General features: G+C 37.9%; 1 protein-coding gene across 4 annotated transcripts in view; it reads left to right on the top strand.

The window, feature by feature from the left end:
• Positions 1-4,429: 4,429 nt before the first annotated feature.
• The window catches only part of ETV1 (ETS variant transcription factor 1), a 67,393-nt gene continuing 44,270 nt past the window's right edge, over positions 4,430-27,552 (top strand). For 2 of the 4 annotated variants that reach the window (XM_064704407.1, XM_064704405.1), the window contains exons 1-5: positions 5,799-5,948; positions 6,506-6,641; positions 7,433-7,520; positions 9,236-9,283; positions 19,154-19,207. In XM_064704407.1, coding sequence (XP_064560477.1) covers positions 6,597-6,641; positions 7,433-7,520; positions 9,236-9,283; positions 19,154-19,207 — 235 coding nt within the window. In that variant the 5' untranslated portion in view covers positions 5,799-5,948; positions 6,506-6,596. Of the gene's footprint in view, positions 4,571-5,798; positions 5,949-6,505; positions 6,642-7,432; positions 7,521-9,235; positions 9,284-9,506; positions 9,801-19,153; positions 19,208-27,552 lie in introns of those variants that run through there. The other 2 variants (XM_064704406.1, XM_064704408.1) reach the window with 2 other exon arrangements.

Genomic DNA, 27,552 nt, shown 5'->3' with positions numbered 1-27,552 from the left:
TAATTGCATCAAGAGATTTGAGGTTTTCTACAAACTCTATGAACTACAGTGGGGCAGAAATCTCACAAAGTATGTGAAGGATTCTGAAGTGTTTGCATGATTCTCTCTTGGTACCCGTACAGGAGGACATGCAAATTAAAGCCATCTGTGAGATGATGCACAAATTCTTTCCCTGGCCTGAAATTCAAGTGACTTCTAGGCTACTTGATTACCACTTGATCATGGCTGGCCATTTAATTAATTGAATTGCAAGGAGAGAAAACTGGAAACTCCACTGACCCTGCAAGAACCTATTGCAATTTACATTTAACGTTTTAACTTGGATTTTTCTTCCAGTGACTCATACACTGCTATATTAGGTCCTGGACAAGTATAATTTTTATTTTATTTTGATTTTTCTCAGTTGGTAAGGAAATGAGTATTGTTGTGATGGAATTAAGATGATTTATACAACTCAGTCAAGAAGTCTTTTGCATTTTCTCTAGTATTTTGCACTAGAGCACTGCCTGATGCTTCAGTTGTGTTGGCACAGAGAGCTGAGAATTCATTCTAATTATGGATTCACAGTTCTAGATGATTCACTCCTGTTGTGTCGTAATTGTCATTGAAATTAATACATATGACTAGCGTTTTTGCTCCTCAAAGGTTCAGAAGGAAGCTCCTCAAAGGTACAGAAGGAACTAGATTAGGAAAATCCAAGGAGCTAGATGCAGCCAGCATCTCCACAATCAATAGTAATAGACTAATATAGTCAACAGTACTTCTCAAGTTAAGAACTCAGTGCTCAATATATCACTTTATAGGCACAAAAACCTCAGTGAGATGACAGGGCGTGCCTGTGTAGGAATTACCCAGAAGACCATTAGGAGATCCAGAACAATGCTGCGGTTACTCTGCTCCAACAGCTGGGCCAGCGCTCTGAGTTGCTGAGCCTTTTCCTCTCTAGAGCTTTTCTACTTTGAAGTCTTGGTTATGATGAAGGCTGAAAATATTTTTAAACTTAACGTAGTTTTCATCTTTCAGGGAATCACACAATGGATTGCCTTGGACCAGGCCTTAAAGGTCATCTAGTTCCAGCCTCCTTGCCGTAGACAAGGACACTTTCCACTAGACCAGATTACTCAGAATTCGACCCAGCCTGGTCTTGGACACTTCCAGGGAAAGGATATCCATCACTTCTTTGCAAAACTGTTCTAGTGCCTCATCACCCTCATAGTAAGCAGTTTCTCCCAAAAATCTGATCTAAAGCAGCCCTCTTTCAGTTTAAAACTGTTCCCACCTTGTGCTGTCACTGTATGCCCACGTAAAAGCTTCCTCCCCATCTCTCTTGTAGGCCTCTTTATGTTCTGGAAGGTGCTGTCAGGTCTCTCTCCCTGGAGCCTTCTCTTCTCCAGGTGGAACAACCCCAATTCTCTCAGTCTGTCTTCATACCACAGGTTCTCAAATCCTATGATCAATTTAGTGGCCCTCTCCAACAAGTCTACATCTTTTGTATTTTGGGGGCCTCTGAGCTGGATGCGGTATTCCAGGTGAGGTCTGCCCAGAAAAGAGGAGAGGGGAAGAACCTCCTTTGATCTCCTGGTCACACTTTGTCCTGAAGCCCAGGGTATGGTTGGCACACATTGCAATAAAAGATTTGTCTGGAATTTGAATTTCTTGCACTCATTGTGAAATATTCTAATTTTGGTTTTCCTGTGTAGCATAATTTTCTAGTACATAAATGTTTTCTGAAAATTGCCCTACATTGCATTATCAGGTAAACAGACATTGAAATGCAATTGGTTATGGAGGCCTCTAGGTTTGTAATTCTACGTCTCAATGACAATGATGTATGCAATGTGGTGTTAATTCATACAGTCAAACAGAAAACAACACTTGTTTTCTTTTTGCATTGAAGATACTTGTTTGCAGGTACTTTTAATTCCACATCTCATAGTTTCACACAAGAATATAATCACCATTTTATTTCTTCCTACTGGTATATTCCTTTTTCCTGATTTAAGGCTTAGTCCTTGATGCTGCATTTGAAACAAAGGCTTTACAGAAAGCCATGGTGTTGGACAAGCATCTGCCCTATTAATTTCTCTGTTTTTTTTTTTTTAATTTTGATGTTATATACTATTTTGTTATTCGACACTATGACACATCATGATAAAATAAGCACTGTTAATCTTAAAGAGTCAGCGTCAAGAGGTTAAAATGTGGTCAAGGGTTAATTTACCAGACAGAAATCTCATTAGGTTTTCATGGATTTGCTGTAGTCAGTCGCATGAGTCTTCTATAGACTATGTTTAAAAAGTTGCTGCTCAACAGTTTGGATGGTAGGCATCCTTTTTGTTGGCTCATCAGTGACATCAAAGTTTACTGGGGAAATGCCTGGAAGGAATGGATAAAGAAAAACAATTTCCAAAACATAGTATTTAAAAAAACTAGGTTTTTCAAATTTAGCTTTGAAATGTACTTGCATATTATGCTCCAAATGTGACTATCCCTTTTCTGAAGGATTTTTTTCAGTATAAGCATAATTTCATGAGAGTGTCCAAAAGGTTTTTTTTTCATCATAAAGTATTTTTGAGTGTATTTCCCTGTCTTCTTATCAAGTAAATTTATGATCTTTATTGTTTTATTCTTTTTAAAAAATTATTATTGAACTTGGATTTTATCATATTTTATTATGATGATTTATTTCTTGATTTGAAAATGTGCTTAAACTCTTTCTACATTTTCCAGAAGAAACCAGTATCTTCTCTTTGCTCTGTTTTGATTTACTTTTATGTTTTACATTACAGCAATTATTTGTAACTCCATAGTGTGTCAAATTGAACAGAAAATATATTTTTCCTTGTCCACTTTCAAATAAATGTTTGAAGTATATATTACCATTAGGAAATGGAAATAATATATAATTTCAATATATAGTGAAGCTTTATAGAGTACTTGAACATATCTGTTTGTAAAAGGGAGCTAGTATCTTATTTCTAAATCAGTATTATTAGAAAAGTTTAAAAATCATTTCTTGTAGCAAAAAAAAATTCAGCACATTTTTTGGATATTTTCAGTTGGGTTAAAAATTGTTCCACCTTTTCAACTAAAAATAGAAGTGATTTTGAAGTTAATTTTTCATTTTCTAAAAGGATTATTTAAAAGGAAAAGATATTTAATAATACAGTACTATTTAAAGTAATTATGTTTTAACTACTCTTTCCAAAAAGAGTAGTTAAAACATAAAAACTTTATAAAAACCCCAAAAGTTGCAAGAATTTTGAACAAGCATGTAAAATTACAAAGTAATTGCTATGCCTTCACCAGTTAACATATGAGACAGTTATGACTGATGATGACACAAATTGCAATTCAGCACATAGAACTGCATCTACAGCATCCTCCTCTTAATAGTTAATGAAGTTTTTCTGAGTACCACTCAGCACAGTGGATGAACAAAGATGAGGATAAAGAGGGCTTCAAAACAGCTTTACTCTTCCTTTCCTCCCTAGCATGTGTAGCAGGGCCAGAGAGAGGGAGGAGGGAAGGGAAGGAAGAGACGTGTGGCATGAGGAGGAACAGCAAGCAGTGCAGTGCTTCTCCTGCCAGGATGCATTTATTGCACAGCTTCTCTCGGAGTTACAGCCCAGCCGGGACCACAGAGAGCTCGGCTCTTTGCACAGAGTCGACCTTCTAGAGCTCAGTAAAGCAGGATGCCAAACCTGTGCACATGGAGGGGAGGTGGTGGTGTGTGCTGGAAGGTGGCCACGGTGCTGTGCCAGGCTTTGTAAGGTGCAGGTTGTGATGTAGGGAAGGGCAAGGTGGGACCCAGCCCGTGTGAATTTCATGGGCGATTCCTAATGTGTGATGGCTCTGAGGTAACTTTGGAAACTTCAGTTGATGTTGGTTTAATTACCTTGGCTGACTGACACAGACAATTTTTAGTGCACTGTTCAAAGACAAGAAAATTCATTACTGATTTTGCTTTGGAAGAATATGTGGTCAAGTCCAGGGCTTTGGGAGCTGGTTGGTGAATGGCTCAGTGTATCCATCCAGTGGGTGGGGTGGTCAGCTGGAGGCAGCCGCTTCATTGGCTCTGCTGGTCCAGGGGTCAGACTGGCCACTTGCTTCCCAGGGTCGTATGTGCAGCCACAGCCTTCCCAAAAGCCCAGCAGCTGCTCCAGTCTGAGTATGGGTATAAATAAGAAAATGACGGCCTCGTTAGGGAAGCTGTGAACGCCCCATCCCTGGCAGTGCCCAAGGCTGGGCTCGATGCGGCTTTGAGCAATCTGGTGTAGTGAGAGCTGCCCATGGTGGGGTGTAGAATTAGCAATTGTGTCACCAAAGTGGCTTACAGGAACAACTGAGAGATTTGGTCAAGAACAGAATAAAATTATCATAGGTTTTTACATTTAGAATAACATTACTCTTTTGTAATTGCAGGTATGCTGGGATGGGTGTGTGAAAACAGAAGGAACAAGAACACAAAAAACAAGCGGTGGTGGATGTTCTCCCTGTGAAGGCCATATGGGAAGGACAGGAGTGATGGGAACATGGTGCTTCTGTGTTCTTCAGCTGGACTGGACAAGTGAGTATAGACGGTGAGATCAGAAATGAGGACAATCAAAGCGTTGTGACAGAGAGTAATATTCTCTAGAATAAAGTGTAATGAAACAACTATAGTTTCTGAAACAAAGTAGTACAGAAGAAGTGACCTGAATATTGTTAAAACCACCAGAGGGAAATTATGCAAAAGCACGTTTCTTTAGTTGGGTTTACACTGTCAGCTACAAAGTGAGGCCTCAGAAATGGCCGCGTGAGAAGCTGGGCTTGCTGGCTTTGGGGCTTTACTTGTTAAATGCTGAACTACATCAGACATAGAAACCTGAAACTTTGTATCTCACAGCAAGACGCCGTCATGAATACCTAAATTTACCACCTGATTGCTGTGATACCTGGAATTTACTGCTGAAAGGGAGGACAAATATAGCTGTTACGAAACCACACAAATCTCCTTTGGTGCATCTTGGTAGTTCAGAAAAGCAAGAGTTTTTGGACACAGCCTTCCAACAGCAGCTCTGTCCAAAGAACAGAAAGCTTGCTTTCTTAGAAAAGTCCTCAGAAGTCCTGACCTTGGTAGGTCCTGGCACCACTACACCAAAAATTCACCCAGATCCGGTGTATGGGTGCTGCCAAATTCTGTCCACAAAACCTAGAAATTATGTCATCCTTGTAGAAATAAAAATTGCTTTCTATGACTCAATGAAAAAAAAAAAAAAAAGGAACCAAAAAAAAAAACAAACCTACCCCAAACCCACCAACCCAAAACGCCGATCAAAAAAAGCCAAACTGAGCGCACCCATTAGCCCCGGGATGCCACCAGCTCCGGACAAAACGGTACCAAGCGTCTCTGGCCGCGCTCACTCCGGGCGCCCGCGGCGCTTTGCGGGGCAGCTCTGCCGCCAGAAAGGGCGCGCGTGTGCGCGGGGGGCGCCTTTCGCTTTACGGAGTCAGGCGGGCGAAACTTTTTCTTTAAATAATTTAAATTTTTGTGAATGGAAGGGGTTGCCCTGCCGCCCGGGGGGGCGCAGGGGACACGGCGTGCCCGCGGCGGGATCCCGGGCCGCCGGCGGGCCCCGAGCGCCGCTTCCGAGGCGCTGCCCCGCGGGCCGGGGCCGCGGCCGGAGTCGCCCCCCGCGGGGCCGGGCGGGGCGGCGGGGCCGGGGCCGGGGCGGGCGGGCCGCGGCGATCGGCGATCCGGCGGGGGGCGCGGGGAGCCAATGGGCGGCGGGGATCCGCCGGCGCGGCTCGGGGGCCCCTGGAGGAGGAGGAGAGGAAAAACCACGGGATTGAGCTCTGTCAGTGGCGCTCGCGGCTTCCAAGGGGGAAGTGCCGGGGAATAATTAATGTTTTTATTAAATTTGGAGGGAATTTTTTTGCAGCCGATCGCCGCGCGTGGCCTTCAGGTGGGTCTTCCCCCGCAACTTTGCCCGCCGCCCCGCAGGATTGCGCGGCGGCGGTGGGGCTGCGGGAGCGATCCTGTGGGAGAAGGTGGCTGGTGCGCGGGGCGGGGGGGGCCGTGTCTGTGCGTGCGTGTGTCTGTGTGTCTGTCTGTGTGTGTGTGTGTGTGTGAGGGCGGTGAGTGCGTGGCCGCCGGGCGCCGCCGCCGCCGCGAGGTGCGCGGCGAGCCCCGCGTTCGCCATTACGAGTTGAGCACACGCTGCGAGAGCCGGGGCTGCCGGCGGCGCGGATCGCCCGCGGGCGCGGCGCGCAGTGTAAATAAAGCCCTGCCTCTCGCCCCGCCGGCCGCCGCCGCCGCCGAGTGCTTGTGCTCCGCGCTTTGCTGGCAGGAGCGTGTAACCCAGGTGAAGGCAGAGAAGGGAGGGTTGTTTTTATGAATGGGACTCTTTGAGGTTAATTAGGTATGCAAATGCAAGCAGTTCATTCATGCTGCCTCTTTTTTTTTTTTTTTTTTTTTTTTTTTTTTTTTTAAATCTAAAAGCCATCTTGTATTCCCCTCTAGGCTGATTGGAGTCCAGATCCCGAGGAAATCTCCAGATCAAATGCCCAGTAAATAAAAAACACTGAGCTAAGACTCGTTGAAGAGCTGCAGAATGGATGGATTTTATGACCAGCAAGTGCCTTACATGGTCACCAATGTGAGTGATCAGTTCAAAGTTGGTGTTTATAAACTTGACTCCGACTTATTTCTGTGGGGGAGTTTTACAGACACAGTCTCTGCTTTGTTACGGCTGTAGGGGCGACTCTTCATCTGGGAGCTTTGCTTGCAAGATGAGCCTATCTTCTTAGTTATTGCAATAAAGCATCGTGTTCTTTTAAAGACAGTTTTGGGATGATTAAAAAATCATGCACATGATTAGCGGATGAGGGAGGCGAGAGCAGCAGCAGCTGCATTCAAAGTTTCTGGCTGCGTTTGCCTGCAACGTTCAAAAGAATGAAGTTGAGGCAAACATTAACCTTTTTTTTCCCTCTCCAGTTTTTTTTTTTTTCTTTCAGGACTTTGCAAACAATTTTATAAGTAACACAGGGAAACAAAGCAGTCTATTATAATTTCATGTCTGGGTTCTCCTGCATAGCTTATGCTATGGGGATTTATGGGCTATTGTGTAGGTTTGTATACTTTAGATGCTAAAAATACGATTGGCATTGTGTTGCTGCTTGAGCACATTATATATGTATTGTACAAATAGATGCCTACATAGATAGATAGAAATGTGTTGCATTTAGATATAGGACTCTTTGGGAGGATATTAGGTGCTCAGCAATATCTTTTGTTAGAAATTGAAGGCTGGCAAGAAGTCCCTGTTTGAAAATATAAAGAATTTATGCCAACTTTGGATATTCCTGATTAATTAAAAAAAGCCCAAAACAAACCCAACCAAATCTCAAACCTCAAATTTCTAAAGTAACTGATCTTTCCTGTTTATAGAATCCGCGTGGGAGAAACTGTAATGAGAGACCGACAAATGTCAGGAAAAGAAAATTCATTAACAGAGACCTGGCTCATGATTCAGAAGGTGAGGGCTTGTTTCCCCCCCCCCCTCCTTTTCTTACTAATGCAGAGAAGCTTTTTGAGAGCTCTTTATTTATTTATTTTGGAGATAAATATATCTAGATCAATCTGAATAAACAAGACAAGAAAACTACATTTACTAATGTAAAACAAACTGGCAAAGGCAATAAATTTATAAAGTTGAAAGTCTTTCCTTGACTTACCCTGTTGCATTTTGTGCACATGTGGCACACGGATGTCATGCACTGAGGACAAGCCTTTGCGGCATCTGACACAAGTCATGGCACCTGGGTTTTCACCATCAAGCCTCTTCATATTTAGGGCATTCTTCATTCCTCCCATCTTTTAATGTCCTTTTCCCTGGTATATCTTCACTAGTGGTAGCAGGAGTGAGAGAATGTGGGTGTGGAGATTTGATTTTCACCAGCTTTGCTGTATAGTCAGGGCTCTGGTGCCTGCTGGCCTGTTTCTCTTGTTGTACGACACTTACAGGGTTAAAAATCCAGGGAATTTCGATTAAGAGAACCCAGGGTGGAGAAAGTTTTGGAGGCCCAAAGGTTTGTAACTTAGTCCCATCAGTAGCCACCCAGGACTGTAGCTTGAGAGCTGTAGCTGTTAACACTTCTTTAGGTTACAAGGGCTGTGTTATGCTACGCCTACAGCCCAGAAAGTACACGAGACCTACAGGAAGATATGTAGAGGCCTATAACTTACCCCTATGTAAATCTTATCAGGGTAAGAACACACTGACACACTTTTCAAAGTCCATACTTGCCTGGAAAAGTAGATTCAGAAAAAAGCAACTTTCTGATTTTCAGTTAAATCATTTCCCAATGTGCATGTAGGGTATCAGTACACAGGATAAATGAATAGCCTCTGTCATTTAAGTATATGTAAATAGTTATCTGTCAGCATTCATAAAAGAGGAAGTCTCTCTCAAAATACAGTAAATTAAAAATAAACCATTTGTTAGTTCAAATATCCTACTTAGTCTTGGCAAACAGAATTTTCGTAACTGAGTTTCTGAGGCTTGCAAGTAAGCTTAATGCTGCTCTGCTTTACACCCATTATAAATACCTGATTTCAGTGCATTGCAAAAGATAAGCTGCTGCAAAATTCAGCCCATGAAGAAGGTGGTTTTAGTTTTAAAGAAGTACAGTGAGTACAGCATAGAGGAAATAGTGGTGGTTCTCATGTCATATGAAGTAAAACATTAGGGGAAGTACAAAAGATTTCCCATTTCTCTTTGCTATTGCAGCATCTCAGGTCACGGCTTCAGAATTTTTATATGATAGTTATGACCCTACTATTAAAAATTCTCAGTTGTTGCTCAGACAGAACTGTGGAAGTCCAAGCAAGCTTTATCTGGGGCAGATATTACAGGAGGAGGCCTGAATTGTATAAGAAGAAATTGTTCACCTGTAAGAAATGTTACGATTTTTAACTTTTCTATGTGTTGCTGAATGAGCCTTTTATACTACAGAGCTCTGTTAAGATTCTGGTTATTATTTCAGGAGCTGAAAATACAGTAAGTGCTTGGGTTTTTATTAATAGGTGTAGAAAAATCAGTAACTGATGCCTCAGAATGCCTGCTTTTTCTGTGCACTTGACTGCCAAACCAGAATTGATGTATATTGCTCTTAAGGAAAAATATATTTTTGAACCTATTTTAATCTTTTGAAGAGATAAAATTTTATCCATGTCTTTATCTTTTTGCAGAACTCTTTCAAGATCTGAGCCAATTGCAGGAGACATGGCTTGCAGAAGGTAAGGGAAAAAACTGCTTGTAAAAAGAGGAAAAACAACTCTGGAGGGAAAAAAAAAAGTCCTGAACTTGCTGTCTTAATGTTCAGCCCAATTAATTGAGCTCTAAAAGAGCCACCTCATGTGTCATGCATACATTAGAGCCTCTGATGAGTTTGTCTTTGGGGACTCTGGGGCTGCTCTACCCAGTGTCATCACAAATTACCAGGAGAAATTGCTTCCAGCTCACAATCACATCTGCTTTTGGCAAGAACTAATGCACCAAGACTTCAAGTTCTAAGCCTCTGTTCAGATTTTAATTGCAATTGATCAGGTTTATATTATTGTACCTCGAGAGACTACATACAGCCAGAACTGGGCTTGCTGTTTCCTTTTCAGCAGCACATATAATTATTTGGTGTTCTGGTGGAGTACTTTTCTGATGGCAGAAATTAGTTTCTCTGGGTTCATCGGGACGGGATGCTTCAAGATTTAAGTGCAAGTGTCTTCTTTCCACCTTGTTCACAACACAGAACATTAGGTGTGTATGAAATGCTTAACCAGTACTTTTCCTTTCTTTTTTTTTTTTTTCAGAAACCTTTAAATATTTTGCATGTTATTTTTGTCTTTGTATTTGTAGTTGTGAGATTCTGTACCGGGTGATTAGAAAACTAACATCGGTCTGTTTTACACATGCATGCTCTTTTAAGTATTTCAGATAATCTTGCAGAGCACATTCTAGTGAAGAGACAAGGTTTAAGAACAATAATGTACAAATCTGCATTTTGAGTGGTTGTTGAGATATTCTTTTAACAGTAACAAAAATGAGCTGCTGCAATAGAACTTTAACAAGTTGCAAGGTACCTTTTTGCTTGTTCAAATCTATTTGTTTTCAGCAACATTTTCTGATTTTTTTCTTTGATATTTGCAGTACTGTTTATTTGAAGCATAAAGATTTTTATGCATTATCTCTTCTCAATATTTCTGGTCAATTTTTTATGTAAACTTGTGCATCTGAAATAGACATAAATTTGATGCAAGTTAAAATAATCTCTCCAGATTCATCCTGATTTAAATGAATGTGAGTATTCACATATGTTTAAGTTTTTTCCTGTACAGGATTATGTATAGCTGTTTATAGAAGAGTTGTTCTGTGTTTGATTTTTTTTTAAAATTTTTTTTTGTTTGGTTTTTTTTTTGTTGTTGTTGTTGTTGTTGGGGTTTTTTGGGTTTTTGATTTTTTTGTTTTGTTTTGTTTTTGTTTTAAAGGAGGGATGTTGGGGTGAAATGCTTGCTGTTAGTGGTCATAGAAAGGGAAATATTGCTGACTGCTTGTTTATATCCTGATTCTGTTTTAACAGCTTTTTGTGTGGTTTCTTTACCTATTAGTAAGTTGTGGGGTATTGTTTATTTTGATGACATTTTTATTCTGCTAGTGTTAGTTTTACTATGGGGTTATTCTGTGTATAATCAAAAACCCCTCCTGAAATTAATGAACAGAGGATATATTTTTATGAACTAATAAAATTTTTCCCTAATAACTGAAAACAGGCTGTCCTGAACTAAGATCATTTTTGTAGTATAATGGTCTGCTGTAGCTGTCTCCCTGTGGTGATTTTTTTAAGGAGCTCTTTACATTGTATCATCTCATTCATGTTAGCAATCAGAAACATGTTAAAAAGCTACTCAAAAGATACTATATTTTAATTTAGAGGTTGACTTTCAGATTGATGTTTCACTGTCATGGATGTTTTTATTTCTGAAAAATGGTTAAATTTCTTTGATCTTAAGTCAGAAAAAATGCAGGCAGATTCATAATGCATGTGCAGATAATAATGAAAGTTTGAAAAATAATGCAGAATTTAAAACTGAAATTTGATCACTTCCATAGGTACATAAATTAATGTAATGGCAATTTTTTTTCTGAAGGCACTGCTTATTTTAGACTAGAATCATTTGTTTGAGAGCCTTTTAACCTCTTTATCAGAGAGTATTTCACTGAATAAATTTAGATATGTTTTGAGAGAGAAGGTGTCTAGTCCCATGTCAGCTAGGTTGAAAAGCCTTTATAAAGGCAGATAAAATAATCTGGGAAATATTTAAAAATGAAAAAAAAAGTTCCTTTTTTTTTACATAGCAGAAAGAAATAAACCTAAATATCACTATTTGCCCACGCTATATTTCAACTAAATATTACAGGTTTTGCAGTGTTCTAGAAATACTGTAAGAAATCTCTGTTTCGGGCCATGCCGTGGTTTGAGCTGTTTCATGAAACAAACTTTGCACAGCTTTTCATAAGGCTAAACTAAAACTGAAATAAAAAGTTAAGATGACAACATCAAATATTGAACTATTAGCTTCATCCCAAAGTTTTATCGAAAAAAATAAAAAACCACCCTTAACAACTTCTGTTACTCTTGATAACATGCTGGTGTTTGAGGACATTGTAGCTCTGCTCAAGTGTCTATATGGATGAGCTTAGCCAGGAAACAGATTTTGAAATCAGACTTGTTTACCCATTGCTAGATGTGTCCATTTATGTTCTTCTGGACCTTCCTAGGCTAGAAGTCTGCCAATTTGGCAGCATCAGTAGTGTTTACATATTTCTTTTCATAATGCTCTGGAGCCAGGGAAATGACCATGAAATTTTAAAACATCTTGACCCTTTTTAAGAAAAGCAGTGGCAGCTGACCAGGTTTCTCCCACAAGTTCGGATCCCCACTGGGGTGTAACCAGGTCAAAAATCTACTTATTTGTTAGGAGAAGAAAGTGAGTTGGATTTTATGGCACACAAAAATAATGCTTGTGGATTTTTCTTTGTTTTGCTTTTCTTGAAGCTGTCCTTACTGCATCACATATTTTAGCCTGAAGATTTTTACAGTTAGTGTCACCTGTGACAAGTTGGTGGTAAACAAGTAAACAGAAAAGATATGTATTCTTTTCCTCTTGAAAATGGTGAGAGGTTCACTTGTATTAAAGAATTAATCCAAATGTAAACAATTTGTGTAACCTGTTTAATATTTTATTACTCCATAATTAAGAAGCTGAATACTACTTAGAGAGCTCACAAATGTATTCCACTAGCTGCATAGTAGATTTTTATGGAAATGAGTTTTACTTCTTATTCTGTGTAGTATTATACATGTAAGAAAGACTCTAAATTATTTTGATGTAAAACAACTCTAAGATTGCCCTGTGTCAATTGTTATGCAAGACAGAAGATAGAGTATAACAGTTTTCTCATGCTAGAAATTGAAAATGGGAAGCCATTAATAATTTTTTCAATGCTCAACCTTGAAATAGTTAAACTTGCCTATTGCTAATAATAGACAAATATTATTTGGATTTTTTCTTGTATATTTAAATATATATTTAAATAACTAAGTGCAACGTTTTGACACGATGATACTATAAAATGACTTTATTGATTCCATGTGTTTGGAATCAGATTGGTTCTGTCAGGTAGCAATTGTTCGGTGACTTGAAAAAAGTGGTTAAAATATTAATCTAATGTTATCTTGTCATGGTAACTCTACCTACTTGTGGAACAAAATGTAGAGAGAGAACAAATTGTTAGTGAGTGAGTGAGTGAGTGTCTCCTTTCTATGGTGAAAACATTTGGTTTTGGGGAATACTAGATTAACAAAGAACTCTAATTTTTTTAAAATATTATTTAGACACTAATTTCTCCTACAGCTTGTTTGAGATACATCAAAGGCATCCCAAGCGAAGACAAATAATAAATTTATACGCTAGATCTGCTTCTTGGAGCAAGTTAATAAGCTTCTCAGATGGCAATATACTAAAAACTAAAATATAACATTCTTTGTGTGATTTGTAAAACATACGAAAAGATTAAGTAAACAGAAAGGGGTCTGAAATAACTGCTACTGGTATCGGGTTCGTGCCTCTACCGCAACTCTGCTAAATTGAGGGTATGGCTTCTTCAGCTACTGGTATTCAGAAGCCACTTGTTAGTATCTGAAAGTAAGCAATTTCTCTCAAATAATTCTTGGCCAACTTTGGAATGAACTTGAGGAAATAAGTTTCTTCCCTCTGTTCTCCTGATGTGAAGGTCCCACCAGTGCTGCAGGGATGTCTAAGCAAGTGTTGACTTGTCGTTTGTTTCTTGAATGAGGAGGTGTGAAAGGAAATAGTTTCTAGGTCTTGAAGGATTGCCTTTAATAAAAGAGAGTACTGGATCTTCAAATATTAGTCTAGTTAGAGTGGCTTTGTTTAATCTGGCTAACTAGCTTTTTTCTCCCAAAAAATTGTAAAATTTAGCCAGTGCAAGGCAGATGGTATGTAGCCACATTCAAGAACTGTCCATATTTTTATAGGAGCAATAAGAGTCAAGAAACTGTAATTTAGTACCTCCATGACTGAAATCTGCCTGACAGGAAGAAACACTCTCAAAAGAAGTGAAAACACTTTCAGTTTGCAATACAGAGAATATCTTATTCTCTTATTTTATTTTTTTTTGTGGAATCTAGTGATCTGATAGATTTGATTTTCTAATACAGCTCATGATCATAAATATCTGCACAAAATAAAAGAACAGTTAGATTAGGCAAAAATGAAGGAAAGGGATGTTATTAAAATAAAGATCCAAAAGAAATAAACTCACCAAAAATCTACAAGTCTGAAAGGCTGAGTAGCAATAAACTTTTTCGTGTTTTTCTTGTTTGCTAGTAAAGTAAATAATTTTACTCAAAATCATAATTTTCAAATGCGGACAGGGTTTTGCTAACCATGAGGCATGTAGCAAAATACTAAATGTGAGAACTCCTTTTAAAACTAACTTTTTTTCTCATTTTTAGTATAGCAGCAAATGAAGAGCAGATTCTGTAAACCCATCTTCATATTCCTAGGGATTATTCACATAAGGAAGAATTTTGAGATCTGGAACTAGTTTTGAAGTGCATTTAAGTTTATTAGTCTGAGCATCTCACGTTATGTAAAAAGGGTTTGGGGTTGTTTTGACAGCAAATCCAGTGCTTATGGGTAATTTTTTTTTTTATCATCTTGAAATTTATCAGTGTTTTACCTTCCCAATGCTTCTTTGTTAGAAACAGTTGTTCCCGTGGAAAAAGTACAGCCACCAACCTACACCCCCCACCCCAGCTCTTGCAGGAATACTTACAATTTAGCCAATCTTTCAGATATTCAGAACTGACAATGAATCAAAGAAAACTCAGTAGATCCATTACTGTTGAGGCTCAAAGTCTTATTTTAGCTAAGGCCAAAATACTACTGCTCATATAGAATTTCCTGTCAATTTCAATTTCTTTTGCCACTTTGAATAAATGATGGATATTTTAAAACTAATTGCTCTTAGCTCTAAAAGTGAAGCATGAGGTCAGAGCACACAGTACCGCAGGAAGTGTTCTGCTACCCAAAATAAAGTTTTTAAGTGAAGCATTTTCAGCTTCTTGTTTTTCTGGACCGTTTCCAGTTTTTTTTTTTTTTTTTTTAAACAAGAACACCTTTCTCTGGAGTGCAGCTGAGCTTTTGGAAGCAGTTTGTGAGTGGGAGAAGGAAGAGTTAAGTTTAAGCCCTTTATAGTTTGCTTAACTTTTCATTTATTAAATAACGTTCCTCAGCAGGTCTGTGCTGCATCTTGAGACAAAGCAGTGAAATCACTGTGTTTATGCCTAAAGTTCAAGTTTACTTTGCTGTAGCTTTCTGGAAGGGTGTGACATGAAAAGCTTGTGGTTGGGGCCACATGGTTCATGCTGGACTGTGTTTTTGTGAATGGAGGCAGAACTCCAGTTCTGACTGCTTGTCTTGAGGAATTGCTTCGGAGATCAGCTGTCTCATTCACTGGCAGAAAGAATGACTCATACATCTTCTGCCTTGTTTGGCTCCAGGTCATTGTTACAGTGGATAGAGCTGGTTTTAATTAAATATTAACTCCTTTTGTCCTGGATGCTTGTTAATGGGGACTTTTTGTTTACTTGCAATGAAAGCAAGCTAACAGGCCCGAGTTCTAAACTTTTTTTTCCCTCCAAATTGCTTTCCCTTTGCAAAATGAGCTGTCAGTTCAGCCTTTCAAAGAATGTTTAAAGCTTTAAAAACTACAAACAAGCATTAAGTATTTTTGTGCTGCGAATGTTTGCATATCTCAGTAGGTAGTGAAACTGTAAAACCTAAACTGATAACATCTTCAAGATCTTAATTTAAATTTCTGCATGCTTTCCAAATCCTCTTGAGACATTATAGCTATAGTCAGAAGGAAAAAAAAAACTTTTGGTAATATTCTAGGCTGAGTTGGATAGCTTATGCTGCAGATGTTGTCTGCTTCAGGAGTCTGAGACTTGATGGCTCTGAATGTGGAATGAACTCATGTAGCTGCTTCTGCTATAAGCAGTAAAAGCCACGTGCTTAATATCCTTCAAAACCTTTTATCAGCCTTTTGGCATATACTTGCCTTCTCAGGCCCCCATAATTAAGTAGCTCAAGGAAATGTTCTCATTCAGATGGGTGATCATTTCAGATATCTTTTTTCAATTTCCCTCTGAATAGCAAAGTAAAAAAAAAAGTTTTGCTGATTTCTGCATTGTGTCTTGTGTATGTTAACAGAAGCTTTTATGGTGGCCTTGCTAAGTTGCAGTATTTATGAATAAAAGAGGAAATGAATGGCCATGTAGATAAATGTGTAGACAGTTGTAACGCTGCAAGTTACATTTTCCTTTCAGACATTCATGTTGAAGTGTATTTACCTGCCTGTTTAATTTGCTGCAAAATCTACCTGTAATTATCCAAAATCCAGGTAGAAAAGCCCTCCTCTGCTTGAGTGATGGGATGATGTATCCCGATGATGCAGCATCTCACAGCGAGATGCTGGTGGAAGGAGTCTCTGCATGACGATGAGTGCTTGCGTTTCAGCAGGATGAGCGTACACAATTTCAGTTTTGCTAGTTTAGGAATAATATCAGATTAAGTGAAAGAAATAAGTACTCATTTCCACCAGTTAGCAGGTCCTTTTAATTTCTCCATATAGGCTTATGGGTTCATTTCTAAGGTACTGATGCTGCTAAATTTGCATTCCAGTTGGAAATGCATGTTCCTAGTTTGAATGTTTTGCTTGCTGTTATTTGTTCTGTTTATATTTGGTAGGGTTTGAAATACTCTTCAACTTGCATTGTTCCTTTCTCTACCGAGGCTTTTAAGGCTATGTTAATATTGCATTTAAAGTAAATTTTGACAGCATAGTCTCCACCTGTTTCTAGAGTGTCGATAAAATGATGCGCTCCGTCTCTATTAAATACGCCTTCATAAATTTTGGAGATCCATGAATAAAGAACATTATTCTTATTTACTCCATAAACAAGAGCAAATCAGTGGTAATGGCAGTAATGTAGTAGTTTCTATGACAGTTCAACCAGATATATTTTATTTTTTTCATAGAGTACTATGGCTGGGAAAAAAAAGGACCTTACTTACTGATATATATATATAAATTTCTACAACAGATTTTTTTCTGGACTAAGTCAAATTAAACTGATAAAACCAGAATGAAGCACTGGTGAAGCTGTCCAGTGCACGGAAACTGCTCTCCGGAAAGTTATATGAGATTTCTATCCCTGTTCTGCAACCACTAAATGTAGCCTCTTTATTTAAACAGAAGGGGGTTTTGTTTTCTTTGAGGCTTTCAAAGATATCTTAGATTCACAAATTTATATGTATATATCTCTACATATACATGTATATATGAAATGCAGGTGCATGTTAAAAAATTAATCCTGCTAGTCTCCCTGCTGCATTTGAAAATGGTGTGTGGCTTAAGAAAAATGTGTGGGATGTGTCTTCTGTAAACAAGTGACTTGATTCAATTACTTTAACTCTGAATGTACTCACAGATGCTTCAAAAACAAGTGGACTTATTAGAAATCATAGGTACTGATTTCTAAGTAGAAGACCTTGATTTCATAATCAGATTTTTCTGTGACAATCAAATAGTTGGCATTTTTGTAAGGAAAATGCCAAACATTCACGTGTAGTCAATTGCATGAAATGTCAGAAATTGTGGAGTGTTAATATTTGGGCTCATTCTGTTCCTGAGTTCATTCTTGGTAAAACTTGTGTGGTTTCTCTAGAAGAAAGAGAAATTGAATACATCAAAATACTGGGTATATTTGAGTTGGTAGTGTTTTATGCAACTTCAAATTTTGAGGAGCCAATATGTCCTCAGAGGTACTGGTTTATTATAAAAGGATGAGTTACTGTCAGGTTTATTTTGTTCAGTGTTTTTTTTTTAATTAGAAACCCGAACAACAAAGCAACAGTAGCTATGCTTTTTTTTTCAAAGGCTAATTACACTTAGTGTATTTATCTCACACTTCTTTTCAAATCTGTATTTGCACATTTCCAAGGTCATTTGCTTTTAAGGGGTATTTGCTGCAATTAAGACAGTAGGATTTTAATTTTATTTTAAAACCCAGAACAAATAATTTTTCAGTATTATGAGCCTGATTCTGAACTCTTTACCCAGGAAAAAAACTTCCAGTTAAGTCATTAGAAATATTTCCTGAGTAAAGGAGTGGAGGTCTGGTCCATGAAGAGCAGTGTAATGCACATTCAAAATAATTGTGAGTAATTTTAATTAAATATATATTTTTAATTCAAATTATATAAAAACTAGTAGAAATTGCACATATATAACGGGGAATATGCATTTCCTATACTAGAAAGTGTTCTGAAGGGCACAAAAGTCACATTTTATCAATTAACATATTTGAGAACATTTGATAATCACTGGTTTGATAAAAGATTATATAAGCAGCATTTACCTTTCAAATGTTATTGGGTAACCAGATCATGGCAGATGTTAACTTTTAATTAAGACAGTATGAATTATTTGCTTGTCTTTGGACAAGAACTGTGGAAAGTATTTTTAAACGGGAATTTTACGCAGCTTTGCTGCGGCGATTCCAGTTGGTGTGGATGTTGAGAAAAAGATGACAAAGTTAAGAGAAGATAAGCTGGATCTCTCTTGGTGTACCAGAAACAGTCATGCTCCGAGGACGCCGCTTCTGTGTAATGTTCTGCAGTTATTTGAATGTATTCATCTATAATAAACGTTTAGTGCTATTTCAGCTTAAATGGTTTAAATGAGTTTACCACACAGTTTGAGAGATGGATAATGTCTTAGATATACAACGAAAAGGAAATGTGGTACCAGAGGAGCAAAATTATCTATCAGCAGACCGTGAAATGATTGTATTTAATAGCTCAGGTTTGTGATGGAAGTTTCCTAAAAGCAAAGACGATCTTACAAAAGGCAAATGGATGTTAATCGTGATTTTTGTTTTAAGTAAATCTTTCTCGATGTCTGAAATGTTGTCATTGAACTAGGAATTCTGTGGTCTGGTAAAATAGTTCTTTTTTAATATTTAAAACAATAACAGAAAATCCCTACTGTGTTGGCTGACTGCCACGAACAATTGGAATCACTTTTAAGTAAGCCAAAGGTGTGGTAGTTTCAGGTTAAATAAGCATTGGTGTTAATCAGTGGGATTTGGTTTTATGTGGACTTGATGTGCAGATATTTTGAAAATAAGCACTGATGAGTTTTACCAGTGGCTTGGTAGGTCCAGATCTTGGTACAGGGAGTGAGGCAGGGCCAGTGAGTCCCCACATCCTCCCATTCCCATTGTTCTGTGCCAGGACTTCTCTGGACTCACGCTGCACCACACAGCTTCACCCCAGGGCTTATCTGATATTAAAATGATGCGCTTGCCTGATTTTCATACCCAACAATGAAGAAACAAAAAATCATAATTTTAAATTTGACTGTGCTTTAAATTAAGCACAAGAGTCTTTATTTATGCTTTAATGGCTTATTTTAATTCTTGGTTTTTGTTTGTTTTGTTTTTGTTTTCCTTTCTTCAGCTCAGGTACCTGACAATGATGAGCAGTTTGTGCCAGACTATCAGGCTGAAAGTTGTAAGTATACTACAAATCATCACTTTCTTGAAATATACATATTTGTATATTTATATCTGCATCTTCATATTTGTTATTTATTTTGTGATCTGTGGTCATGTGATAGCTCCTTTTGCTGATCGGTGGCATCAGTGTGATGAGTAGATACAGCAAGCGGCATTTTGATGTGCAGCCAAAAGAACTTCTTTGGGCTGAAGGTGTAACCTTTAGCATGGGGCCCTTCCCTGTCATTTCCACCCACAGCCCCAGGGAAGCACGGAAAATCTTAGGTTGTGGAGGTGGAAGGAGTTTCTTTGTCTGTAGAGTGTGCAGAGGGGCTTTTTAGCCAGCACAGATCAGATACTGTGGGACGGAGGATGCATCTCTGCTGAGCAGAAGTCAGGCTGCTCGACACGTTTTGTGTATGAATGAATAAACAAAATTCTCCAAGTAATCAGTCAAATACAGCCACAGCTGAAGCATTCTAAAGTTGTCTTAGCATGTGGCATTTTCTTGCTCAAACAATATTTTCCTTTGAGTTAATCGGTGAGAACAGGAGTTATGTTAAGCTGGTTGCTTTGCATTGTTTTCTACTTACTTAACAAGAGTCTAAACTTATTTTTATCAGCCTGTACCCTTCAAGTCTTGCCTTTACCTATTAAAATGCTCCTATTCTGTTAAATGCTGGCTCCATTTTGCTGTACCTGATGTTCTGTGGTGTTGGGTGATTGCAAGGGCATAGCATGAGAAACGTCTGATAGTCACAGGCTTCTTGGAGCTTCTTTTTGTAGTTCTGTTCTTCATGGCAAGGCTTCTCCCTGTCATCAGAGGTCTGTTCTAAACAGTGTCTGCTGATTGTAGCAGAGCACATGGTAGCTTTTCCATTTTGCTAAGTAACTTAAATAGTTTATCCTATTGGAGTGAATTACTGCAGTTCACTAAACCAGATAGCTGTTAAACACAGCATTCATATACTGAAATATAAAGACTAATATAGAGAGATTAGGAAGAATTGCATTTAAATTGTCTTTAAACCAAAAAAAAAAAATCACACTTACTGAATTTTCCTATAAATCTTTTAGATTATTTTTCCAGTTATTAAGTAGCTGTTTTAAGAAGAATTCATTGAGAGCATTCATAACAGCATTTTGTGAGGCAAAAAAAAGCCCACACTTTTTTTTAATCCCCTGGAATTGTTGCTGTGCAGGATAGTATCCCTGCACAGCAACAATTTAAATTAGTTTTTCTCTCAAAGTTCCTGTACATATGCTAACCAACAATCGTGGTCACTTTTAAACTTTGAAAATTGCCTTTTATAACAGAGGTTGTTGGTTTTTTTACCTCTGTCTTCAAAGACTTTTTTTAAATTTAAATTATAATACAAAAGAGAGAACAATCTATACATTGAAAATCAGATATGTTACTTTACATATGGATCTGTGTCCAAATATAGTCATTCATGCATATGCCTTTGTGTAAGAGTACAAAGTTCAACTGGGGCTTCTATTAACCCACAATTATCGTTACACAACAAGTCAATGATTCTTGGAAAATAATTTGTGGACTATGAAAAGCCCTATTGAAGCTGGCCACTGCTTTTGGTGATAAAGAAATTCTCCTAATATGGCTATTTTATTAATGCTGTTGTGTTTCAAAGTTCCTTAGCCACAGCTTACACAGTATTATCAAAGGAACATTTATTTCTTCATTTCAGTTGGTTTCTTTATCTTAAGTAAAGGTCAGAAGAGCTTCCTGGAGAGTTACTCTGGCAAAGGTTATGGAGTTTCAGACATACACTTGGATATAATGTATGTAGCTGTGGGCTCTGCAAAACAGGAACGGAGATCAACATAACCAAAGCCATGGGGAAATTACTGCTGCAGAAGTAGCACAATTGTGACTGCTTTCTCTAGATCCAAGCCTGCCTTCAAACTCCATTATAATGACTTGCTCTATATAGACTATAACTGTGCCGTACTGAGCCCATTACTGGCAGCAGTCCGGCAGAAGCACTTGATTTCCTTTTTTTAAAATTACTTAAATATATTTTATTTATTTTAATTTTTATTTTTACATGGGAGAGAATGGACAAGCTGTCATAGATTTAGTGTTTAATACATTTGATTGAGGCAGATGTGAAGAAGGACAGAAGTGTATACCGATGAAGGGGGTTGCAGCCACTTTAGTTTAAAGGCATCTAAACTAAACTGCTTTGCTACAGAAATAGGGGTGCGTATGTGATGTGCAAAGCATGTAAATAAAACAGAAATGTTTCAGTGAAACAGTTACAATCTGCAGTCCAGGTAGAAAAAATAATGACATTTTATTTATAGCTTCATTGCTTGAGAAAGGGGCTTTAAAGCCGAGACAGATCTGTGCTGTTAAATTGAAACATTAAAAGGAGACTTAAGAAGCTTCAGTAACAGTGGCAGTTTTGGAAGAGTGTGGTTAGAATTTTCTTGCCTAGAAATCACCAGCTTGGTGATCTGAAGAAATCAGCTCATGAAACAAGCTGTGGAAGATAGTGGAGGAGCTGATATGCCAAGATCATGTGCTGTGTCCTAGCACTGAGCAGGATTGAATGCCCCTTAAAGGGCTGTGGCTTTTGCCTTTATTTTCTGTAATAACGATTTTAACTAGTGAAACTGCACTGGTATTAGTAACTAGGGGAAACATTTAGTTTAGATTAGATATACAGTCCACTTTGTCCACTCAGGGATTTAACTTCAAAGCTAGCTTGGGCCCATGAATATTTCAATTATGACTTGCTATTAAACTTCAATCAGTTTTTGAAAAGCAAACATAATGTGTGTATTTATAGTTAGGTGTGGGCTTTAGATATTATGGGTGAGATCAACAGCCAGCATAACTTCATGTGGTATTATTGACGTTATTGGAATTACGCACATTTCTATTAGCTAAGGATCCAGCATGTCAAGCTTTAAGCTGTTTAAAAGTAAAATTTGTTTTGTTACTCCTTTATGGCTTCTGGAAACAGGCCCTTCCTACCATAAGAATCTTAGTAATTCTTTTTTACTGCACTTTCATACCTTAATTTTTTGTCATCATAGTCCCATCTTCTCTTACTCTTTTATTAAATATTTTTAACTTGGTATATCTACCACAAAGAACCTTTTTGTAATTTTATTTAGAGGGAGTGGAATTTAGAGTAGATAACAACTAGCTTGTTTGGCTGAAATTTGAAAAACAAAATGCAATTTGGTTTCTTGTACCTTTCTACTTTCTTTGAGCACTGAAATTCTTGAGTTCTAAGAGGCAACAATGTGTATAAAAAAGATTTTTTTTGTTTGAAATTATACTGGAAAAATATTGAATTACATATTAAATAGTATTATTTTCTTAGTTTTTCAATTTCATTCTCACAAGAAATAAAACTTCAACAGAAAGAGTGAGGAATCTTCTACAGGCTTTTTCCCAAAAATTCTGTTTTAGGCAGGTTGGTTTTGTCTCTTTCTGAATCTGCTTCTATAATGCAGTTCACTTGTTTGCTGAACATTCAAGTAACTTCCTAATGACTATTCTTTAAAAAGTTCTGTAAAGCAAGGATGTAAAAATCTGTTTATTCTAAAAAGGTGAATATTTTGGTGTGGTTTTTTAATCAACATACTTCATGTGACACTTTTTCCTAATTCTTACCCAATTCATAAAACCTAATTAAGCTGGTTTTCCCTCCATGTAGAGTCAGTATTCACATTTGGAGAAGGGTGACCTGTGTTAACTTCCTCAGATAAGGTTTCCTATTGTTTCAAGTCCATTTTCATATACTGAGGAGGAGCCAGATCTTGAACTGGTTGTAATCAGTGGCAAGGCTTTCAGGTAGTGTAGAACGGCAAGGACTTTCCACTCCAGGAGCAAAAATGAATAAAGTGTTCAGTTTGCTCGAAGTCAATAGCTGTTGAGGTGAAGATTACTTGCTCCCATTGTTTGGATGGTTTCTGTGACAGACACAAGAGGAAGTAGGTAGGATTTGCTGATGTTTAAAAGATGTAGTTGGCAAAGAAAACTTGGTATTGTCAACAAAACACTGAATTGTAACTCGACCTTGGTACAGTTGGTTATGAATGGGGATTACTCGGCACCAAACTTGATTGCCTGGTGTCTTAATAGTATAATCATGGTTTATTTTGTTTTAATAATATGTATTTGCATGGATCTACTGTTTCAGAGTTTTCTTTCTTTTTTTTTCTTTTGCCCTGAAGTGTTAGCTATGTATTTAAAATTAATGATAAATTCTAGATTTTGGCTTTTATTTGCTGCGGAGTTTCGCTTAATGAGGATTTGTCTTGTGCTTCACCTTCTTGATCAGTTTCCTTCCTTCTTGTTTATTTTGTTCCTGTATTGTTTCCGAGATCATCACAGCCTTACCTTACCACTGCCAAGGGGTAAATGTTAGTGTTAGACCACAGCTGTTGACAGTAAACGGGAAGGGCTGGCTGTAAAAATCCATGCTTCTCCACGTCTGATTACACTTTAAGATAGAAGAAAATACTTTTTTTAGTAGTGATTTTGTCACTGATCTTTCATGACCTTTATTCTTTCTCTTACCTCTTTTTTTGTTCCTCCAGGTTTAGTAAAGGGGCGCTTTCAATGTAGATGCCAGGAATCTTAAATTATTCAGGGATGTGCTTTTTAGATGCTCTGCTTCAATCTTTAAAAGCCTGTTAAAGAGAGATTCTTTACATAGGCTTCAGGTAGCTGTATTCTTCTGTCATTTTAACTAATGGTGTAGGATATTCCAAATGCAGTTTAAATGAGGAAAAGCTTTAATATTTATTTATATATTTGCAGCATACAAAGGAATTATTTTTTTACATTACCATATTAAAAATGCTTCTTTTGGTTTATTTTCTTTCTCTTTCTTTCTGTGATTTAAATTTCAAGAGTGAATTTCAGAATTAGAAGAGCATTTTCTGCTTGCTTTAGTATGGCAAGAGCTGGTGAGAAATTGTCAGAGGTTAATTTTCCCTTCTTTTGACATATTTTGGAGAAGAAACCCCACACAATAAAGGTGGAAAACACCAGAATACTAGGAGTTCTGACAGGTCTACTGAAGTCAAAATGAGGTATATTTTCTGGTATTAGTTTTGGTTTTCATGCAGAATAGTTTAATTTTGCAGCTTCTAGAAGAGAGTTTTGTGGACTAAAAAAAAATGTCATCTTTTTAATGCGATGATTCACTTCATAGGCAGCTGGTAGTCATGTCTTGGTAGTGCACAATGTTCTAGAAATTACAGTTGGTAGCGTTTTGGTTGTGGCAAGTTGCACATACCAGCATTTTTTCAGTGTTTTTTTTGGGTTTTTTTTTGGTTTTGTTTTTTTTTTTTAGATTTATTTTATTTTATTATGCCTTTAGTTAGAGTCTGTGTGTCTGGAATAACCTTTTCTTTGAGTGTAGCTCTGCAAGTGTGGTGCTACAGCAGGCAGTCTGACAAATACCCTGCAAGGTGGTGCTACTTATTCCTGGTGCTGAGCTATTCCCTGGTAGGGCTTTTGCTGCAGCTGTGTTTTGTTTCTTGCCACTTGTCTTGAAACTACTTCCTTCCATAGGTCAGATGTTGTCAAATACAGAGACATTTGCTTACTTCTTTTAGTGCATGCCCGACTGTGATGGATTCTTTCTTAAGGGCTGTGATAGTCGGGGCTCTGTGGTTTGTTCCTGCCTTTAGCTTTGCATGACCTTGGGCACGTTGCTTAACATCTTTGTTTCTGGTTTGAAGTAGGTACAGAAATGCATGTATCACTCTGCTGTGAGATACACAGCTTTCTTAATGATCACTTATCTGGAGATCTCAAAAGCCTTTTACAAAGACAGTCCAGTGCAATTGCTGTTGTAAGAGCTGGAGAGGTCAGACCGAGGAGTCGATGCTGACCACCTTATCTCCCTTCATAGTTGCCTTAGATAGCCTTGCTTCTTTCATTGTATCCCTGAGCACTTGTTTCCTTTGTTTAAAGCCGGACTGAAACTGTTACCACCTGTTAACTTTCTTTTTTCTTTTCCAATTTTTTTTTCCTTGATTCACATTCAAAAGAAATTAGGATTTGGTGTCTTTTAGAAAACTCATTTTGTAGCTCATTGATGGGCATTAGCCTGTGCTAATAAGGGTTTTGGTTTTCTTCTTTTTCCTCTAGAAGACTATTGGAAATATTTAAATCTGCCATATAGTTGTGACCATAATTGCAAGACTTGATTCTTGAAAAAGTTTTACCATGAGGGAAAGTGTCGACCGTAATGCCTTTTAACTTGTGATCTTAGTAGTAGAGAATTTGTGGGCTTGCTTTGATTTTAATAAGCAGTTTCTGTTTATTTGCTTATCTGCTTGTATTTGTATACTGAATTTCCAGCTTTGAAGGTGCAAAGATTTGAGATTCTCCGGGATTGCAGTAGTGGTAATGTCTCACAGATTATGTAAATACTTGTGGTGGCAGTAGCCCTGTGAAACAAATTAGAAGACCCCCATCAAGAACGCAGCTTTTGATTTTTAAAACTTCTAAAGCGGAAGCTTTCTTTCAGAGTGCCCAGCAGGCTGTGATGTGAATTTTACTGGTAATGGAAAGGTACCTCTGGGCATCCACAGAGACAGCAGACACCTCATGCAGACTGGTTTAACTGCCCAGGACCAATCTGAAGCTGATGGTCTCCAGCAGTGTGGGCATGGGGGAGCCCAGGCAGCTGGACAGGGCTCTTCCTGCGGGGTTTTGTGCCCCTGTCTGCCCGCTGCCCTTCCACTGCCATGTCCCTGCTCATCCAAGCTGAGTTAGTTTCCTTTCCTTCAGCCCCGTCCTTGTTTGCTGCTTTATTGCAGATTAAAGGCTTGGGTTGCATGTGAAGGTTATCAGCTAATGAATAAACTTCAGTCATCCTGTCCTGTGATAAATCTGTCTCCTAGATCAAAGATGAAGCATGTAGACCTTTTTCCTTTCAAATGGTAATTTTTTAAGGCTGTCAGGTCACTTCCTAACGGCTGTTTACATGAAAACAAAAACATTAAACATATTTTATTCAAAATGTTGCATTCTCAGATTTGAAAAAAACCTTCTATTTCCTCTCTGAGGGAGCCTCCCCTCCTTCCTTCTGTGTAGGTCTGGTCTGTGGAAATACAAGTGATCCTCACATTGTAACTTGTGGTCACGGCAGTATTTTCTTAACACTACCATTATTTCTGTTACAAACCAGACAGTTGTTAATTTCATCAGGAGTATGTGTATGTATTAGAACATTTTTTCACTTCCAGTTGTATTAAAATGTGCATAAACTTCTTTTAGCTGTATTTTCACACTGAAGCCAAGCAAGGCAGACCGAAGGGTCTTTGTGTTTCTATTTTGATACAAAACCCTTATTCTCCTAAAGCTCCTTTCCTTGCAGTGTTTTTGCAAAATGAGTTTTGTATTTCAAGAGCAGTGTAAATACTGATTTGAAAATCTATAAGCTCTGGAATGGTCTAAAATAAGGAAACAGTCTGCAAGCTGAGTTCATCCACTTTATATATCACATATGTTTCTTTACATAAAATGTGTTTGCGGTCTGTATAATTTTTTTATCTTTTTATTTCTGCTTGCTGCCTCAGCAACTGGAGATAGAAATCAGGCTCTCCTACAGAGTGCTGTGAAGTTTTCAAGTGATATAGCAGTTAAAAAAAGGAGGAGAGAGTGAAACTCCTCAAGACACTGACATGCTTAACACACATTTGTGTCATGTAGGACAGAGGTAGCCCTCTGTAAGCTTACAGGAAAAATAACCCTTGTTTCAGGTTCTGAGTCCTTTTGTTTTGGTCCTGTGCATTTCAGTACTAGGAAGTAGATACAGTGAAGCCGTTTATAAGCTGATCAATATGCAAAAATTATTATATTTATTAATTCTTTTGAAATTTAGAAGTCATCAGTGGTTTTGTTTTTTTTTTTGGGAATGGTCTAAACCTAGTCTAAACTTGTAAATGGAAAACTGATTATTTTATCAAGGCGTGTGCTTGTCTTTTCCCTGAGAAGGATTATTTTCTTTTCCTTTCACTTATTCTTCATTCTCTTTGTCTTCAAGACATTACTCTTACCAGTTCCTGGATTCTAGTATGACCTTGATGAGGTGAATGGAGAAGTGAACTGTCTTGGTAAAGGATATCTTTATTCTTACGTATTTATTTCTTCTGTAAGCTGAGGATTATGCATGTTAGAAAAGAGTGAATCATTAGCAGCTTTATTTCTGGTTGTCTTTTTTCCTGTGGCTGTTTATGAACTTATTCAGCAAATGTGGTTGCCAGTAAGTTAATGTAGTGAAATATTTTCTAGCAGTGACATTTACTGCCGAGTCCTGCAGTCACCGAATAGGAAGGTTACTGACTGGCCAGGTTTTT

The sequence above is a fragment of the Zonotrichia leucophrys genome, chromosome 2, assembly GCF_028769735.1.
Source record: "Zonotrichia leucophrys gambelii isolate GWCS_2022_RI chromosome 2, RI_Zleu_2.0, whole genome shotgun sequence".
In the NCBI taxonomy this organism is placed as follows: Eukaryota; Metazoa; Chordata; class Aves; order Passeriformes; family Passerellidae; genus Zonotrichia; species Zonotrichia leucophrys.
This window is presented reverse-complemented; position numbering and strand designations above follow the sequence as displayed.